This window comes from Salmo salar, chromosome ssa03 (genome assembly GCF_905237065.1).
Source record: "Salmo salar chromosome ssa03, Ssal_v3.1, whole genome shotgun sequence".
NCBI lineage: Eukaryota > Metazoa > Chordata > Actinopteri > Salmoniformes > Salmonidae > Salmo > Salmo salar.
Window position 1 is genome coordinate 45,042,768 of NC_059444.1, and position 20,101 is coordinate 45,062,868.

The following is a 20,101-nucleotide window of genomic DNA, read 5'->3' on the forward strand; positions in this document are numbered from 1 at the left end:
GGACCTTGCGAGCACTGCAGGATTTCAGTCCTTCACGGCGTAGTGTGTTACCAATTGTTTTCTTGGTGACAATGGTCCCATCTGCCTTGAGATCATTGACAAGATCCTCCTGTGTAGTTCTGGGCTGATTCCTCACCGTTCTCATGATCATTGCAACTCCACGAGGTGAGATCTTGCATGGAGCCCCAGGCCGAGGGAGATTGACAGTTCTTTTGTGTTTCTTCCATTTGCGAATAATCGCACCAACTGTTGTCACCTTCTCACCAAGCTGCTTGGCGATGGTCTTGTAGCCCATTCCAGCCTTGTGTAGGTCTACAATCTTGTCCCTGACATCCTTGGAGAGCTCTTTGGTCTTGGCCATGGTGGAGAGTTTGGAATCTGATTGATTGATTGATTGCTTCTATGGACAGGTGTCTTTTATACAGGTAACAAGCTGAGATTAGGAGCACTGCCTTTAAGAGTGTGCTCCTAATCTCAGCTCGTTACCTGTATAAAAGACAACTGGGAGCCAGAAATCTTTCTGATTGAGAAGGGGTCAAATACTTATTTCCCTCATTAAAATGCAAATCAATTTATAACATTTTTGACATGTGTTTTTCTGGATTTTCTTGTTGTTATTCTGTCTCTCACTGTTCAAATAAACCTACCATTAAAATTATAGACTGATCATTTCTTTGTCAGTGGGTAAATGTACAAAATCAGCAGGGGATCAAATACTTTTTTCCCTCATTGTATGAATGATGAATGTTGACCTGTTTAAAGGTCTTACTCAGATCGGCTATGGAGAGCGTGACCACATAGTCGTCCGGAACAGCTGATGCTCTCATGTATGCCTCTCATGCATGCTTCAGTTTTGCTTGCCTCAACGCGAGCATAGAAGTAATTTAGCTGGTCTGGTAGGCTCGTGTCACTGGGCAGCTCAGTCTGTTATAGTTTGTAAATCCTGCCACATCCGACTAGCGTCTTCTTCTGAGGGCATAGCGGGATTTTTTTTTTAGAAGCGTCCGGGTTAGAGTCTCGCTCCTTGAAAGCGGCAGCTTTCATTGTGGATGTTGCATGTAATCCATGGCTTCTGGTTGGGGTATGTATGTACAGTCACTGTGGGGACGATGTCATCGATGCACTTATTGATGAAGCCAGTAACTGATGTGGTGTACTCCTTAATTTCATCAGAAGAATCCCGGATCATATTCCAGTCTGTGCTAGCAAAACAGTCCTGTATGAAGCATTGCTTCATCTGACCACTTCCTTATTGACCGAGTCACTGGTGCTTCCTGCTTTAGTTTTTGCTTGTAAGCAGGAATCAGGAGGATAGTAATATGGTCAGATTTGCCAAATGGTGGGAGAGCTTTGTACGTGTCTCTGTGTGAAGTAAAGGTGGTCTGGAGTTCCCTCTGGTTGCACATTTTAACATACTGGTAGAAATTAGGCAAAACGGATTTAAATTCCCCGGCCACTAGGAGCACCGCTTCTGGATGAGTGTTTTCCTGTTTGCTTATGGCCGTATCCACCTCATTGAATGCCAGCATCGGTTTGTGGTGGTAAATAGACAGCTACTAAGAATATAGATGAAATCGCTCTTGGTGAATAGTGTGGTCTACAGGTTATCATGAGATATTCTACTTTAGGTGAGCAAAAGCTCGAGACTTCCTTAGATTTTGTGCACCAGCTGTTGTTTGCAAATATTAATCGACCGCCTTCCCTTGTCTTACCAGAGGACACTGTTCTCTCTTGGCGAAAAGCTTAAAACATGCCAGCTGTATGTTATTCATGTCGTTGTTCAGCCACGACTTGAAGAAACATAAGACATTACAGTTTTTAATGTCCCGTTGGTAGGATATACGTGATCGTAGTTCGTCTATCATATTTTCCATGGATTGTACTTTGGCTAATAGGACCGATTAAATAAAGGAGTGGCAGTTAGCCTAGTGGTTAGAGCATTGGGCCAGTAATTGAAAGGTTGCTGGATCGAATCCCCGAGCTGACAAGGTACAAATCTGTCATTCTGCCCCTGAACAAGGCAGTTAACCCACTGTTCCCCGGTAGGCCATCATTGTAAATAAGAATTTGTTCTTAACTGACTTGCAAAGTTAAATAAAGGTTAAATATAAAAAAAAATTATAATAAAGGGAGATTACCCGCTCGCCGTCGGTTCCTTACAAGGCACCCAGACCTTTGCCCCCGATGTCTCTTTCTCCTATGAATGATGGGTATGAGGGCCCTGTCGGGCGTCTGAAGTAAATTCCTCCAGTACTGGGTGAGTAATCGCTGTCCTGATATCTAGAAGCTCTTTTCGGTCGTAAGACACCAGTTACACCAATGAGAAGTCCCACATTTGCATCAATACTGTTTGACCATTGCTGATGCGATCTTGATTTCCTTTGTGATGAGATTTTTGCTATGAGTGTATACATCTGGAAGTTCGAAGACCACATACCTCAAGTCCATTTGTTTTGTAACAGCCCACTGGTTTCCTCTGTCCCATTGTTTTTAACAGAATGCCCGTTCTCTTTCTCCTGATGTTGAGATCTGACAAGCTTCTCTGTACAGAATATTGCTGAGCTGCCGGTATATAAAAACTCATAGGTCTGTATGATTTTGTTTTTCTTTAGAATGTTTGATTTGCACAGGCACGATGGCGAGACTACAGCCTTCGTTGCCGACCCCAGTGTGGCCACTTGTGGAAAGAGAAACCATAGCATTGCACACAGTGTCCTCTGTTGTCTCTCCAGCTGACTCTGGAAGCTTTCAACCCTATCCTCTAGTGTGTGTAGCACACTGGGGTGTTTTTTTCCCCCTCACAAATATCACATGTTAATTTCCTCGTGCAATCTTTAATCAAGCATCCAAAGCAAATGCCTTTAGACCTCAGAAACTCTACCTTTTCTTTATGTGGCTTTAACATCCTTTTACATGCTACCTTAGTGTTGTTGCCAGAACAGAACATGCATGCTTTCTGCAGTGCAACTTTCTGACTTGCTTCCTTTTCACTTTGATGAGGTTTCTCTTTTTCAGTCACAGGAGTGACCAAGTGTAGCATAGCTTCCTGACTTCAGCTGAAGCTTTGGTTTGAGAGTTTGGGTTTTGGAGTTCTATTCCCAGTGAAAGGGTCTTGGATATCTGCCTCTCAATGAAAAGCACAAGGCGTCTGAAACAAGCTCGTTGGTTAGTTCATTCTTGAATATCACAGGCTACAGATCTCAAGTTTGAATGGTCATTTTAAAATGATTATTCTCATGTTTGAGGTGCTATTCATTTCATCCATAAATCCAATATGTTGTATAGCATTGCAGCATCCTTGCAAGAAAAGTGCGTATGCGTGAAGAGCTGACTTGCCTAGTTAAATTAAATAAATACAATTACCATCCTCAGTTTCAATGGCAGACCAGCCCAAATCTTTCTCCATGTAAGCAGTTGATATTCTCATTTCACTTCCAAAATGCTGTTCTAATAGCCTCCTAGCTTCCCTGTAACACACCCCAGCTTCCATATGATGACAGCTGCAGACCAGTTCTCTTGCTTGACCATTTGTATATTGCTCAAAGAAATAAAGCTTGACTTGACAGCTTTGCGGTCTATACTGTGCTCAAAGGCTCTTATGAATGACTGGAATTTCTCTGACAGGAAGTAGTGACAACCTTTGCTGCTTGACAATGAGTTCAGTCACTTTGCTTTGTCTGTGTAGAACAGCAGCAAATATAACCTGCTCAGAATTGTTTGGCATATTGGTGCCACCTGTTGGCAATGAAGATATATGCTGGTGGCTACTCCTAGGCCATACATCTTGACTGCGCTTTGGGTTCAGGCGAGGACTAGTGTACATTTCATCATCCTCTGGTGAGTTCTCCACAGAAGACGGATTGACCTTTTCCAGGGTTCTAAGAGGCCTCATTATTCTGGACTCCTCATGATATAAATTCATGCAAATCCTTTTGTGTCTTTGGTCCCATTTGTAAGGAATCTTCATGTTCTTCCAGAACTTTTACTTTGGCATTAGATGCTGCTATTTGGGCTTGCATTTCCAGGTTTTCCTTTTTGGCGTTTAGCTCAGCTAGTATTTCTGCTTCTGAGTGCTTCTGCCTTGGCCAAGAGAGCAGCTCTTGTCCTACTTGAAGTTGTGGAGGAAGTCTTTGAGGATCTCCTAGAGTTTTTTGACGCACTGTCATCAGCATCTATTTCAGGGTGATGTTCAGTGATCAGAGATTTTGCATAACCAACCCATTTATCCATACATTCATCAAACCTTATCATTTTTGGGTCAAACCAATCCATTTGATCCCCACCCGTCATCATCCGATAATAGAGCTTGAACGGATTTATGAAGCTGTATTTTTGTTTAAACATTTTTAAATTGATTTAACCTTTATTTAATCAGGAAGGGCTCATTGAGATTTGAAATCTCTTTTTCAAGAGCGTCCTGGCCAAGATAAGCAGCACCAAGTCATTACACAATTACAGACAGACAACATGAAAAACTACCGGTAATCTAGTAAAAAAAACTATAGAATTCACAAGAGTATAACAATAAAACAGCAAATTGAAAAACTTTGACAGGTCAGGGAATCAGCCTCAAAATCCTTCATCAATGATTTAAAAACACCAATCGGGACAAGTTCTTCCAGTTTAAAAGTATTTTATAAGGCATTCCAAGCTGATGGCGCGGAGTACATAAAAGCCCTTTTTACCAAGTTCAGTTCGGACATTTGGAACAGTTAGCAGGATAAAGTCCTGCGAACGAAGAAAGTACCCACCACATTTCTGAACAACAGAAAGGCCCAAATAAAATGGTACTTAACCCTAAATGGCTTTGTAAATAAATGTATACCAGTGACTGAGCCTACGATTGACTAGAGAAGGCCAGCCAACCCTGGTATATAAAGTGCAGTGGTGCGTAAGGGTTTTGCAGTTTAAAATAAATCTCAATGGGTGTCAATTGATCTCAAACACTGAGCGGAAGCATTCATATATAAAATATCCCCATAGTCTAGTATAGGCATAAATGTAGTTGATACTAGCCTCCTTCTGGCTTCAAAAGAAAAATAGGCCTTATTCCTAAAATAAAATCCCAACTTCAGATTTTAAAAATGTGTAAGTTGTTGAATATGCAATTTAAGAGGCCGTCATCAATTAAAATTCCAAGGTATATATGAGGTTACAGTCTCAATCTCATTGCCCTGACAGGTAGTAATAGGTGAAAGGTTCAGAGGTCTATTTCTTGCTTTAGAAAACACAATTAGTTTAGTTTTGTCATTATTGAGGATCAGCTTCAATTGACACAAGGTATGTTGAAGAGTATAGACGAGGCACAACAATAAATAACAGTATCATCAGCATAAAAGTGAAGTTGCGCATTTTGCAAAATGTTGTCTAAATTATTTATATAAATTCTGAATAAGAGGGGACCAAGTACAGAGCCCTGGGGCACACCATTACAGACAGACAATTTAACTGACATGTGCCCATCAAATTGAGTGCATTGAGTTCTATCAGACAGATAGCTAGCAAACCATGCAACTGCATGCTCCGAAATACCTACACTCGACAATCTCTGCCTCAGTATAGAATGAACAACTGTATCAAACGCCTTAGAGAGATCATTAATTCATTCAGTATACTTTTAAACCCATCTGCAAGAAAGTCACTTAGTCAACCTTGTCTTTATAAACCATGAGCGCATTTACAGTATATCACAAAAGTGAGTACACCCCTCACATTTTTGTAAATATTTGAGTATATCTTTTCATGTGATAACACTGAAGAAATTACACTTTGCTACAATGTAAAGTAGTGAGTGTACAGCTTGTATAACAGTGTACATTTGCTGTCCCCTCAAAATAACTCAACATACAGCCATTAATGTCTAAACCGCTGGCAACAAAAGTGAGTGCACCCCTAAGTGAAAATGTCCAAATTGGCAATTAAGGTCACAGTTATGAAAACTGAGGACACTCGAGGCCTTTCTACTGACTCTGAAAAACACCAAAAGAAAGATGTCCAGGGTCCCTGCTCATCTGCGTGAACGTGCCTTAGGCATGCTGCAACGAGGCATGAGGACTGCAGATGTGGCAAGGGCAATAAATTGCAATGTCCGTACTGTGAGACGCCTAAGACAGTGGTACAGGGAGACAGGGCGGACAGCTGATCGTCCTCGCAGTGGCAAACCACGTGTAACAACACCTGCACCGGATTGGTACAGCCGAACATCACACCTGCGGGACAGGTACAGGATGGCAACAACAACTGCCCGAGTTACACCAGGAATGCACAATCCTTCCATCAGTGCTCAGACTGCACGCAATAGGCTGAGATAGGCTGGACTGAGGGCTTGTAGACCTGTTGCAAGGCAGGTCCTCACCAGACATCACCGGCAACAACTTCGCCTATGGGCACAAACCCACCGTCGCCGGACCAGACAGGACTGGCAAAAGTGCTCTTCACTGACGAGTCGCGGTTTTGTCTCACCAGGGGTGATGGTCGGATTTGCTTTTAGTGTCGAAGGACTGAGTGTTACAACGAGGCCTGTACTCTGGAGCGGGATCGATTTTGGAGGTGGAGGGTCCGTCATGGTCTGGGGTGGTGTGTCACAGCATCATTGGACTGAGCTAGTTGTCATTGCAGGCAATCTCAACTCTGTGCGTTACAGGAAAGACATTCTTCTCCCTCATATGGTACCTTTCCTACAGACTCATCCTGACATGACCCTCCAGCATGACAATGCCACCAGCCAGACTGCTCGTTCTGTGCGTGATTTTCTGCAAGACAGGGATGTCAGTGTTCTGCCATGGCCAGCGAAGAGCCGGATCTCAATCCCATTGAGCACATCTGGGACCTGTTGGATTGGAGGGTGAGGGCTAGGGCCATTCCCCCCAGAAATGTCCTGGAACTTGCAGGTGCCTTGGTGGAAGAGTGTGGTAACATCTCACAGCAAGAACTGGCAAATCTGGTGCAGTCCATGAGGAGGACATGCACTGCTATACTTAATGCAGGTGGTGGCCACACCAGATACTGACTGTTTCTTTTGATTTTGACTCCCCCCTTTGTTCAGGGACACATTATTCCATTTCTGTTAGTCACATGGCTGTGGAACTTGTTCAGTTTATGTCTCAGTTGTTGAATCTGTTATGTTCATACAAATATTTACACATGTTAAGTTTGCTGAAATGTTACACAGTTGTCAGTGAGAGGGCATTTATTTTTTTGCTGAGTTTACTTGTCTATTTATGGAAAATCACATGATTAACTCTTTGGTCCTATCACAGTTAATTTACTTACTAATGGCACTGCCTACTCCAGAACAGGCGTTTTTTAAATCATATGAGCAAAAACTATTTCATTTTATTTGGAATGCTGAGCCAGACAAAATTTAACGTGCCTATTTATATAATGAATATGAGTTTGAGGGGGCTAAAGTGATTAAATATTAAAGCTTTAAACCTCGCACAAAGCTTCACTCATACATAAGTTATACTTAAACCCAAAATGGTTCTCCAGTAGATTATTAATCCTTTGTTCAAAAATTGCCTTTTTGCCTTTATACAGATTACAACTTCTCATTTCCAACTAATTGAAAATGAAATTTTGTTTAAAGTATCGCCCTTTCTTAAACAAGCCATTCAAAGCTGGTTACAATTTCAGTTTTATCCCCCAGAATAGAGAACAAATATTACAACAAATGTTATGGTTAAACTCAAATATACTGATTTAATAAAAATAATGTGAAATGTCAGAATAATAGTAGAGAGAATGATTTATTTCAGCTTTTATTTCTTTCATCACATTCCCAGTGGATCAGAAGTTTACATACACTCAATTAGTATTTGGTAGCATTGCCTTTAAATTGTTTAACGTGCGTCAAACGTTTTGGGTAGCCTTCCACAAGCTTCCCACAATAAGTTGGGTGAATTTGGCCCATTCCTCCTGAGAGAGCTGGTGTAGCCAAGTCAGGTTTGTAGGCCTCCTTGCTCGCACACGCTTTTTCAGTTCTGCCCACAAAATTTCTATAGGATTGAGGTCAGGGCTTTGTGATGGTCACTCCAATACCTTGACTTTGTTGTCCTTAAGCCATTTTGCCACAACTTTGGAAGTATGCTTGGGGTCATTGTCCATTTGGAAGACCAATTTGCAGCCAAGCTTTAACTTCCTGACTGATGTCTTGAGATATTGCTTCAATATATCCACATAATGTTCCATCCTCATGATGCCATCTATTTTGTGAAGTGCACCAGTCCCTCCTGCAGTAAAGCACCCACACAATATGAGGCTGCCACCCCCGTGCTTCACGGTTGGGATGGTGTTCTTTGGCTTGCAAGCCTCCCCCTTTTTCCTCCAAACATAACAATGGTCATTATTGCCAAACAGTTCTATTTTTGTTTCATCAGACCAGAGGACATTTCTCCATAAAGTACGATCTTTGTCCCCATGTGCAGTTGCAAACCATAGTCTGGCTTTTTTATGGTGGTTTTGGAGCAGTGGCTTCTTCCTTGCTGAGCGGCCTTTCAGGTTATGTCGATTATAGGACCCGTTTTACTGTGGATATAGATACTTTTGTACCTGTTTCCTCCGGCATATTCATGAGGTCCTTTACTGTTGTTCTGGGATTGATTTGCACTTTTCGCACCAAAGTATGTTCATCTCTAGGAGACAGAACGCGTCTCTTTCCTGAGCGGTATGACGACTGCGTGGTCCCATGGTGTTTATACTTTTATACTATGTTTGTACTGATGAATGTGGTACCTTCAGGCGTTTGGAAATTGCTCCCAAGGATGAACCAGACTTGTGGAGGTCTACAATTTTTTTCTGAGGTCTTTGCTGATTTCTTTTGATTTTCCCATGATGTCAAGCAAGAGGCACTGAGTTTGAAGGTAGGCCTTTAAATACATCCCCAGGTACACCTCCAATTGACTCAAATGATGTCAATTAGCCTCAGAAGATCAGAAGATTCTAAAGCTATGACATCATTTCCTTGAATTTCCCAAGCTGTTTAAAGGCACAGTCGACTTCTGACCCACTGGAATTGTGATACAGTAAATTATAAATTAAATAATCTGTCTGTAAACAGTTGTTGGAAAAATTACTTGTGTCATGCACAAAGTAGATGTCCTAACCGACTTGCCAAAACTATAGTTTGTTAACAAGAAATTTGTGGAGTGGTTTAAAAACGAGTTTTAATGACTCCAACCTAAGTATATGTAATCTTCCAACTTCAACTGTATCTTGTTTCTTGTCACAAGTTCTGGAATGGTTAAAAAATCACAACATGCATTTAAAATGAACCTTACAAATAGCAATGTTGGGTAATTTGGAAAGCCATAGTCAGTCCATAAATTATATAATTAAACTCATAGGGAAGGTTTTCATGTTTAGCTCATAATCTGTGGATACTGTACGATTTTAGAAAGATTATGTAAAACATCACAGCACAATTGAAAAATATATGGCACATGGAAACCGAACGAGGGTGGTCTATGGTGATAGGTGGGATGGGCTGAGGGTTGGGATTAGAGAGCTTATGTTTGGTAAAGTATTATTGTTATGTGACTGCTTTATATAAAAGTACTATGTATGCAAAATGTATGTACATATATGTAGCAAAAAAAGCAGTAAAAAATCTAAAAGATATTTCTCCTCCGAAGTGGGGGTTGGTGGAGGGGTTAATAATACAAATAATAAATAAACAGCATTTGCAAAAATGTATTTATTACATGTAGTTATCAAACCCGTAAACACACAATCTATTTATCGCTAGCTTTTACGATCACAAGCCCTTTGTTCATTCATACATCCCGCGTTGGCATTCCATTATTTGATGCGCTCCGTGCGCTTTGTTTCACAATAGCCATTTGCTGGCGTGCGAAATCTATAGAGCATACATTTTCCAACTTGATGTAGTGGCTTCCAAGTCTAAATTAGCCACTGCCATAACAATAGTTGATTTAAGTTTTAACGCACCTTTTTGTTCCTTTGTTCTCCTTTACATCCAGGGTTCCGTAGTTTGCCACATGTCTTCATTCATATATAAATTAAACTTTCAAGAACAATGCAATGTCTTTTGTACATCAGTGTGTTATGTGTAAAGGATAATATGAAATGTAGTGGTTGGAAATTGTGTAGCCTCCAACCATTGCTAGTACCCCCCAGCTTCCCAAACTACCTCCCTTATATTGACTTTTGCTTCCCAGTAGAGTGGGCCGGTTCAAGAGGTGGCTCAGGTAAATGGCTCTGGTAAATAAGTGACCATAATATGGGATGCTCATCTAAATAATAATGCATATCCTTCAAATTAATCATAAATTATAAGTCTTCTTTGAAGGGCCTTTTGACTCCTGCAATCTATGTTTCCATATTTCCAAGTTCTATTCTTGAAGATCAAGGGGTATTCAATCAGTTGGAATGACTGGAAATCAGATTTTTTTTAATGTAAAGATATAGCCTAATCGAATTAATAGGCTTATCTGTAGTAGAAAGCAATATGTTAGGAAAAAGCCAGAACTGAGCAATTCCCAGCTGCAAAGTCATAATGGGTATATTGTAAAAATTCTGAAAACAAAAATGTGCTTTTTGGTATCAATTTAAGGTTAGGGTTAAGCATTAGGGTTAACAGTGGGGTTAAGGTTAGGTTTTAAAAAATCTGATTTTATGACTTGGGGCAGCGCAAGCTAGTGACCATGATGAAAAACACTAACCTGCGCCTCTTCAGGGGAAACTAATTTAAAAGTAACTTAAAGTAATCAGATTATGTTACTGAGTTTGGGTAATCCAAAATTTACGTTACTGATTTCAATTTTGGACAGGTAACTAGTAACTCTAACAGATTACGTTTATAAAGTAACCTACCCAACCCTGCCATTATGTACATTTTATAATGCAAATGTGATGATGCCAGCAATTCAAATTCTAGACTCTGTGTAGTTTGCTTGCAGCATATAGAGAGATGCTCAAGTAAACCATTGAATTGCACAGTTCTGAAAAATCCTATCTGTCAGCTATCAGTGTAGAATGTTGAAGTAGCTTAGAGGGAGGTACTGTAGCTCATCAATGCTCAATGACACCATACAGTCACAGGACTGACTAAAGGCGTCTCCATGCTTCCCAATCGAATGAGTTTGTGCATATACAGTGGATTTAAAAAGTCTACACACCCCTGTTAAAATGCCAGGTTTTTGTTATGTAAAATAATGAGACAAAGATGACCATGTCAGAACTTTTTCCACCTTTTAATGTGACCTATAACGTGAACAATTCAATTGAAAAACAAACTGAAATCTTTGAGGGGGAAAAATAAAAAATAAAAACCTTACAATAACCTGGTTGCATAAGTGTGCACACCCTCTTATAACTGGGGATGTGGCTGTGTTCAGAATTAACCAATCACATTCAAACTCATGTTAAATAGAAGTCATTACACACCTGCCATCATTTAAAGTGACTCTGATTAATCACAAATAAAGTTCAGCTGTTCTAGTAGGATTTTCCTGACATTTTCTTAGTTGCATCTCAGAGCAAAAGCCATGGTCCGCAGAGAGCTTCCAAAGCATCAGAGGGATCTCATTGTTGAAAGATATCAGTCAGGAGAAGGGTACAAAAGAATTTCCAAAGCATTACATATACCATGGAACACAGTGAAGACAGTCATCATCAAGTGGAGAAAATATGGCACCCCAGAGACATTACCAAGAACTGAATGTCCCTCCAAAATTTTTGAAAAGACGAGAAGAAAACTGGTCAGGGAGGCTTCCAAGAGGCCTACAGCAACAAAGGAACTGCAGGAATTTCTGGCAAGTACTGGCTGTGTGCTACATGTGACAACAATCTCCCATTTTCTTCATATGAATGGGGTAGGGTGACAAGACGGAAGCCTTTTCTTACAATGAAAAACATCCAAGCCCGGCTGAAGTTTGCAAAAACAAACATCAAGTCCCCCAAAAGCACGTGGGAAAATGTGTTATGGTCTGATGAAACCAAGGTTGAACTTTTTGGCCATAATTCCGAAAGGTATGTTTGGCGCAAAAACAACACTGCACATCACCCAAAGAACTCCATACCCACAGTGAAGCATGGTGGTGGCAGCATCATGCTTTGGGGCTGTTTTTCTTTAGCTGGAACCGGGGCCTTAGTCAGGGTGGAGGGAATTATGAACAGATCCAAATACCAGGCAATTTTGGCACAAAACCTTCAGGCGTCCGTTAGAAAGCTGAAGATGAAGAGGACGTTCACCTTTCAGCACGACAACGACCCAAAGCACACATCCAAATCCACGAAAACATTGCTTCACCAGAAGAAGATTAACATTTTGGAATGGCCCAGCCAGAGCCCAGACCTGAATCCAATTGAACATCTCTGGGGTGATCTGAAGAGGGCTGTGCACAGGGGATGTCCTCGCAATCTGACAGATTTGGAGCGCTTTTGCAAAGAAGAGTGGGCAAATATTGCCACATCAAGATGTGCCATGCTAATAGACTCCTACCCAAAAAGACTGAGTGCTGTAATAAAATCAAAAGGTGCTTCAACAATGTATTAGTTTAAGGGTGTGCACACTTATGCAACCAGGTTATTGTGAGTTTTTTTTATTATTTTTTATTTTTCCCCCTCAAAGATTCCAGTTTGTTTTTCAATTGAATTGTTCACGTTATAGGTCACATTAAAGGTGGAAAAAGTTCTGACATGATTTATCTCTGTCTCATTATTTTACATCACAAAAACCTGGCATTTTAACAGGGGTGTGTAGACTTTTTATATCCACTGTATTATGACATTTTGTGACGTTTTTGTTTGTTTTGGACTTTGGTATGGGTTTTTTCAGCTATCCGGGCACATTACATTTTTTCTTGAGGCAAGCCAAAGTCTACGCCCCTTCATCGGTGATTGGTCAACAGTAGGGACCCTTCAATCAAGTCTTTCTTGTCATTCAAGGAGATGACTAGTTTTCATCCAAAAAACATGTGATTGTGAAATGCAGCACCAGACATCTTAGTTAGAGGTAAAATTGTGCGACTGAGATCTCCTCCGCAGAAATGTCAAAATTGATGACATTTCTTGAGTTATATTAAATTAATTTGGACTGTTTTGAGGAAGAGTATACTGGGTATGGCATCTCAAAATGGACAAACAGTACTATTGCCACTTTTTTCAAATTTTTCAAGCAAAGGTCTTTTAAGGGAGTATGCGAGCACACTGAAGCATGCTGATGCCTTAAGACTCGGAAGATCTGCCGCTCACACTCAGTACGTAAAACCCCATCTCATCTGTTAGCCAATTAATTAGGCAGAAAGGGTTATTAAGACTGTCTTCATATGTGACAAAAAATGTCTGTCTTTTTGTCTGTCATTATAGGCCTAAAATCTAGTCTGAAAGAGAAGATTAGACATATGGTTTAATACATAGAGAAGGTTCTCAGTCCCCCCCCCCCGTGTGTTTGTAATTTTTAAAGATCGCATGTGTTTTAGGGGAGCCTTATTTTGGCAAAATGCCAGGCCCAACCATGATTCTAGAGCTATCATAATGTGTGGCTCTGTCTGCATAGATCCATTGAGATGGATCGAATTCCGCAGTGTGGATAGAAAAATATCTTCTCACCAGGGTTAAGGTCTGTATTGGTGAGTAAACAGCAGGCTGAAGACTGATGTGGCTGCAGATGACCGCTGCTGAGATTGAGTTTTTGCTGATTATCTGATCTTGGATAATCAGCAACATCATTGCAAGCATACCTACAGTGAGGGAAAAAAGTATTTGATCCCCTGCTGATTTTGTACGTTTGCCCACTGACAAAGAAATGATCAGTCTATAATTTTAATGGTAGGTTTATTTGAACAGTGAGAAACAGAATAACGACAAAAGAATCCAGAAAAACACATGTCAAAAAAGTTATATAATGATTTGCATTTTAATGAGGGAAATAAGTATTTGACCCCTCTGCAAAACATGACCCTTGTTGGCAATCACGGAGGTCAGACGTTTCTTGAAGTTGGCCACCAGGTTTGCACGCATCTCTGGAGGGATTTTGTCCCACTCCTCTTTGCAGATCTTCTCCAAGTCATTAAGGTTTCGAGACTGACGTTTGTCAACTCGAACCTTCAGCTCCCTCCACAGATTTTCTATGGGATTAAGGTCTGGAGACTGGCTAGGCCACACCGGGACCTTAATGTGCTTCTTCTTGAGCCACTATTTGTTGCCTTGGCCGTGTGTTTTGGGTCATTGTCATGCTGGAATACCCATCCACGACCCATTTTCAATGCCCTGGCTGAGGGAAGGAGGTTCTCACCCAAGATTTGACGGTACATGGCCCCGTCCATCGTCCTTTTGATGTGGTGAAGTTGTCCTGTCCCCTTAGCAGAAAAACACCCCCAAAGCATAATGTTTCCACCTCCATGTTTGACGGTAGGGATGGTGTTCTTGGGGTCATAGGCAGCATTCCTCCTCCTCCAAACACGGCGAGTTGAGTTGATGCCAAAGAGCTCCATTTTGGTCTCATCTGACCACAACACTTTCACCCAGTTGTCCTCTGAATCATTCAGATGTTCATTGGCAAACTTCAGACGGGCATGTATATGTGCTTTCTTGAGCAGGGGGACCTTGCGGGCGCTGCAGGATTTCAGTCCTTCACGGTGTAGTGTGTTACCAATTGTTTTCTTGGTGACTATGGTCCCAGCTGCCTTGAGATCATTGACAAGATCCTCCCGTGTAGTTCTGGGCTGATTCCTCACCGTTCTCATGATCATTGCAACTCCACGAGGTGAGATCTTGCATGGAGCCCCAGGCCGAGGGAGATTGACAGTTCTTTTGTGTTTCTTCCATTTGCGAATAATCGCACTAACTGTTGTCACCTTCTCACCAAGCTGCTTGGCGATGGTCTTGTAGCCCATTCCAGCCTTGTGTAGGTCTACAATCTTGTCCCTGACATCCTTGGAGAGCTCTTTGGTCTTGGCCATGGTGGAGAGTTTGGAATCTGATTGGTTGATAGCTTCTGTGGACAGGTGTCTTTTATACAGGTAACAAGCTGAGATTAGGAGCACTCCCTTTAAGAGTGTGCTCCTAATCTCAGCTCGTTACCTGTATAAAAGACACCTGGGAGCCAGAAATCTTTCTGATTGAGAGGGGGTCAAATACTTATTTCCCTCATTAAAATGCAAATAAATTTATAACATTTTTGACATGTGTTTTTCTGGATTTTTTTGTTGTTATTCTGTCTCTCACTGTTCAAATAAACCTACCATTAAAATTATAGACTGATCATTTTTTTGTCAGTGGGCAAACGTACAAAATCAGTAGGGGATCAAATACTTTTTCCCCTCACTGTACATCTGTATCCAATTGTTGGAATCAACCTGTCAAGTAGCCTTTTTCCTGTTTTCTCCATGTTGTGTGTTGATGATTACCTAAAGTTGATACTTGGATATCATGAAAAAATTATATAGATATGATACTCAATAAAACAAAACTTGCTTTATTTATCTTCAACATCTTGTATACAATTAGGCCTAGTTGGACAGGGATGTACAGAGATTGGGTGAATAGCAGAGTAAACAAAAATAGTATAATTTGGTCAGGATGGACAAGATGTCACGGAGACAAAGGACTGAAATGCCACAAAACAAACAGATGCAGTGATGCAGACGGAGACACTGTGTTAACTCCTATTGGTCGGTGGTGCTTGTGCAGACACCCTCAGCGGAATCGGCAAAAGTATGGTTTTCAGGGAAAAAGGAAGAGACCCTGTAACGCAACTTCTGCTTTTGGACGTGCCTCGCTGTTTACAGTCCCCGGTGAAACATATTGCAGCTAGCGACGGCACATTTGCAAACTGGCTCCCAAAAGTTGTTTCCATCCTGAATTGTGACACTCCATCTTAACTCCTCCTCCACATTTACTGGATTGGTTGAACAATGCAGAAGGTTACCTCCCCCGACCAGTTTTTTTCCCCTCGTCATGACCAGAATGTGGGCGTGTAGTTTCAGGCATTTCATATCAATCAAATTGTATTTGTCACATGTGCTGAATACAACAGTGAAATGCTTACTTACAAGCCCTTATCCAACAATGCAGTTTTAAGAAAAATAAGTGAAGTATTTACTAAAATATAAACTGAAGTAAAAAAAAAAATATATATATATATATATATATATATATATATATATATATATTTTTTTTTATATATATATTTTTTTTTATATATATATAATAAAAAATTGAAGGAAATAGAAAAATAACTTTGGGGTAGAAGCTGTTAACCTCTCTCGGGTATGTGGGACGAAATCGTCCCACCTAGTCAACAGCCAGTGGAATCGAGTGGCGCGAAATACAAAAACCTTAAAAATGCTATAACTTCAATTTCTCAAACATATTACTATTTTACACCATTTTAAAGATAAGACTCTCATTAATCCAACCACATTGTCCGATTTCAAAAAGGCTTTACAGCGAAAGCAAAACATTAGATTATGTCAGGAGAGTACCAAGCCAAAAATAATCACAGCCATTTTTCAAGCTAGCATACATGTCACAAAAACCAAAACCACAGCTAAATGCAGCACTACCCTTTGATGATCTTCATCAGATGACACTCCTAGGACATTATGTTATACAATACATGCATGTTTTGTTCAATCAAGTTCATATTTATATCAAAAAACAGCTTTTTACATTAGCATGTGACGTTCAGAACTAGCATACACACCGAAAACTTCCAGTGAAATTACTAAATTACTCACGATAAACGTTGACAAAATACATAACAATTATTTAAAGAATTATAGATGCAGAACTCCTTTATGCAATCACGGTGTCAGATTTTAAAATAGCTTTTCGGCAAAAGCACATTTTGCAATATTCTTAGTAGATAGCTCGGCCATCAAGGCTAGCTAAACAGACACTCGCCAACATCGAGGCTCAGTAAACTCAGAATTACTAGTAGAAACATTTTATTACCTTTGCTGTTCTTCGTCAGAATGCACTCCCACGACTTCTACCTCAACCACAAATGTTGTTTTGGTTCAAAATAATCCATGGTTATGTTCAAATATCCTCCGTTTTGTTCGTGTGTTCAGGTCCCTATCCGAAGGGTGACGCGCGGACGCATGTCGTGACAAAAAAATTCAAAATATTCCATTACCGTACTTAGAAGCATGTCAAACGCTGTTTAAAATCAATTTTTATGCTATTTTTCTCATAAAATAGCGATAATATTCTAACCGGGCGACGTTGTTTTCGTTCAAAGGCTGAAAGAAAAACATGGCCACTTCTCGGGGCCGCGCATCTCCTGTCTCTGAGCCACCAGCCTGACCACTCACAAACAGCGCTCCTATACGTAGCCCAGAGACAGCAGAGATCTCATTCCACTTTCTGGCGCCTTCAGAGAGCCTATGGGAGCCTTAGAAATTGTCACGTTACAGCAGAGATGCTGTATTTTCGACAGAGATGCCACAGAAGCACAAGAAATGGTCAGAGAGGGCACTTCCTGTATGGAATCATTCAAACAGTTTTATAAACTTTAGAGTGTTTTCTATCCAAATCTACCAATTATATGCATATTCAAAAGAGTAGTAACCAGTTTAAATCGGGTACGTTTTTTATCCGGCCGTGAAAATACTGCCCCCTAGCCCTAAGAAGTTAAGAAGCCTTTTGGACCTAGACTTGGTAGCAGAGAGAACAGTCTATGATTAGGGTGGCTGGAGATTTTGGCAATTTTTGGGGTCTTCCTCTGACCCTGCCTGGTATAGAGGTCCTGGATGGCAGAAAGTTTGGCCCCAGTGAAGTACTGGTCTGTACACACTACCCTCTGTAGTGCCTTGCGGTCGGAGGCCGAGCAGTTGCCATACCAGGCGATGATGCAACTAGTCATCTGATCTAGGGACCCATGCCAAATCTTTTCAGTCTCCTGAGGGGGAATAGGCTTTGTTGTGCCCTCTTCACGACTGTCTTGGTGTGTTTGGACCATGTTAGTTCGTTGGTGATGTCGACACCAAGTATCTTGGAAGGTCTCAACCTGCTCCACTACAGCCCCGTTGATGAGAATGGGGGCATGCTCGGCCCTCCTTTTCCTGTAGTCCACGATTATCTCCTCTGTCTTGATCACATTGAGGGAGAGGTTGCTATCCTGGCACTACACTGCCAGGTCTCTGACCTCTCAGCCTATAGGCTGTCTCATCATTGTCGGTGATCAGGCCTACCACTGTTGTGTCATCGGCAAAATTAATGATGGTGTTGGAGTCGTGTCTGGCCATGCAGCCATGGGTGAACAGGGAGTACAGGAGGGGACTGAGCACGCACCCCCGAGGGGACCTCATGTTGAGATCAACGTGGTGGATGTGTTGTTACCTACCCTTACCACCTGGGGGCGGCCCGTCAGGACATCCAGGATCCAGTTGCAGAGGGAGGTGTTTAGTCCCAGGGTCCTTAGCTTACAGATGAGCTTTGAGGGCACTATGGTGTTGAACACTGAGCTGTAGTCAATGAGATAGCAAAAGCTCAGGTTGCCCAGGCCGGCGGAGATACAATCTTCGGCAAAATCATTCGCAAGGAGATTCCTGCAAAAATATTATTTGAAGATGAAATACATAGGTGTTCCTTTTGTCCAGGTGGGAAAGAGCAGTGTGGAGTGCAATAGAGACTGTTCCCCGGAGCAAAGCAGTTAACCCACTGTTCCCCGGGCCCCGAAGACGTGGATGTCGATTATGGTAGCCCCCCGCACCTCTCTGATTTAGAGGGGTTGGACTAAATGCGGAAGACACATTTCAGTTTAATGCATTCAGTTGTGCAACTGACCAGGTATCCCCCTTTCCCTTTCCTGTGTGTAGCGAAGGGGGAGAGCTTTCTGATGGATCTATCATCTTGGTGGATGTGTGTGAGCTGCCATAGAGATGTAACCTGATACCTGTCTGCCATTAAGTCGTTCAGATCCTGACTTTCCCTGTTAAAAAGCTGAACTGCCCTTGGACCGGCTGCTGATCGGGTCAACTTCCACTACACTCTATGGACAGTGACACTGCACTTTTCACTGTAACAATAGGATCAAGTAGCCTTTAAACCAGGGGTGGGAAAGGAACTAAATATACTTTAAAATGACTGAAATCAAACTGTGTAGGAATGATAATGGACCTACGTTCATAGACAGTCAGGGAGCATCGAAAATGAGTTTAAGACACTAATCTAATCGAAAGTTAGTTTTGCGTTTTCTGCCCTAATAGATGAGTTTAGGATTTGAGGAGGGTGAGCTGATCCTAGACCTGTGCCTTGTAGGCCCTACTGCCTAGTGCCTTCAGAAAAGTTCTACCCAGAGTTGTAGTCTTGACCGCAGCAGACATGAGTGTGCTTCAGTATTTTGGGCGTTTTATTCCTCCCTCCCTCTCTCTTTTTCTTCTTCCCTCATCTTCCCGGCAGACGTGTGTTTTGGAATGCTACCTCCCTCAACCCCCCCTTCTTTCCCCCTTCCTCTCGTCTCTCCCTCACTCCCTATCCCTTATACAAGCGTCTGTTAGTGTAGAAACAGAGTTTCCGTTCCAGCCCTCAAAGGGTTAAAAACTGCTTCAGCCTCTCGCACGCACGCACGCACGCACGCACGCACGCACGCACGCACGCACACACACACACACACACACACACACACACACACACACACACACAATCACTCGCCAACCGGTTTAGACTGGTTCTTAGAAAAAGTGCTTTGTGTCTCCCTATGAATCCTGGGAAGGGTCATGTGTGCCTCAGTGATGTCAGAGGTTGAAAAAAAAAAAAACTTGAGTCAGCTTTCTTTTATCAGATGAGATGTGTGAGCATGTGTGTGTGGCCCAGGTACAGTAATGAGTGTGGCAGTGTGTGCTGCATATTTGCCGCCATTACTACCCTATTCTGAGAAAAGGAAAAAGGAGGGTGGTGAAAGGGTTAATGTGGCGTTTTTTTTTCCGAAGCCGTAGCTTCCTGCCGTGCGTCACTGGGCAGACAAGGGGCCTGAGTAAGTGAGTGTTCTGTTTATTTATGGAGGACAGCAGTGGGACCCCAGTCCACATGTGTGACGCAGGACACTACTCCTTACTGTACTGTCTGTCTGTTTCTTAGTATGACTGTGATTAGTCTCGGAGTACCTCCTACAGCCAGTCTAGTCTTGTCT

At 41.7% G+C, this 20,101-nt stretch overlaps 1 protein-coding gene across 7 annotated transcripts in view; it reads left to right on the forward strand.

Moving 5' to 3' along the window:
* The window catches only part of LOC106600556 (transcriptional repressor p66 alpha), an 83,145-nt gene that overhangs the window by 24,349 nt on the left and 38,695 nt on the right, over nucleotides 1-20,101 (forward strand). For 2 of the 7 annotated variants that reach the window (XM_045714888.1, XM_045714891.1), the window contains exon 1: nucleotides 19,754-19,949. The exons of 2 other annotated variants lie outside the window; for them this stretch is intronic. In XM_045714888.1, the coding sequence (XP_045570844.1) occupies nucleotides 19,879-19,949 (71 nt within the window). In that variant the 5' untranslated portion in view covers nucleotides 19,754-19,878. Of the gene's footprint in view, nucleotides 1-19,752; nucleotides 19,950-20,101 lie in introns of those variants that run through there. 3 more of the 7 variants (XM_045714890.1, XM_045714893.1, XM_045714889.1) reach the window with 3 other exon arrangements.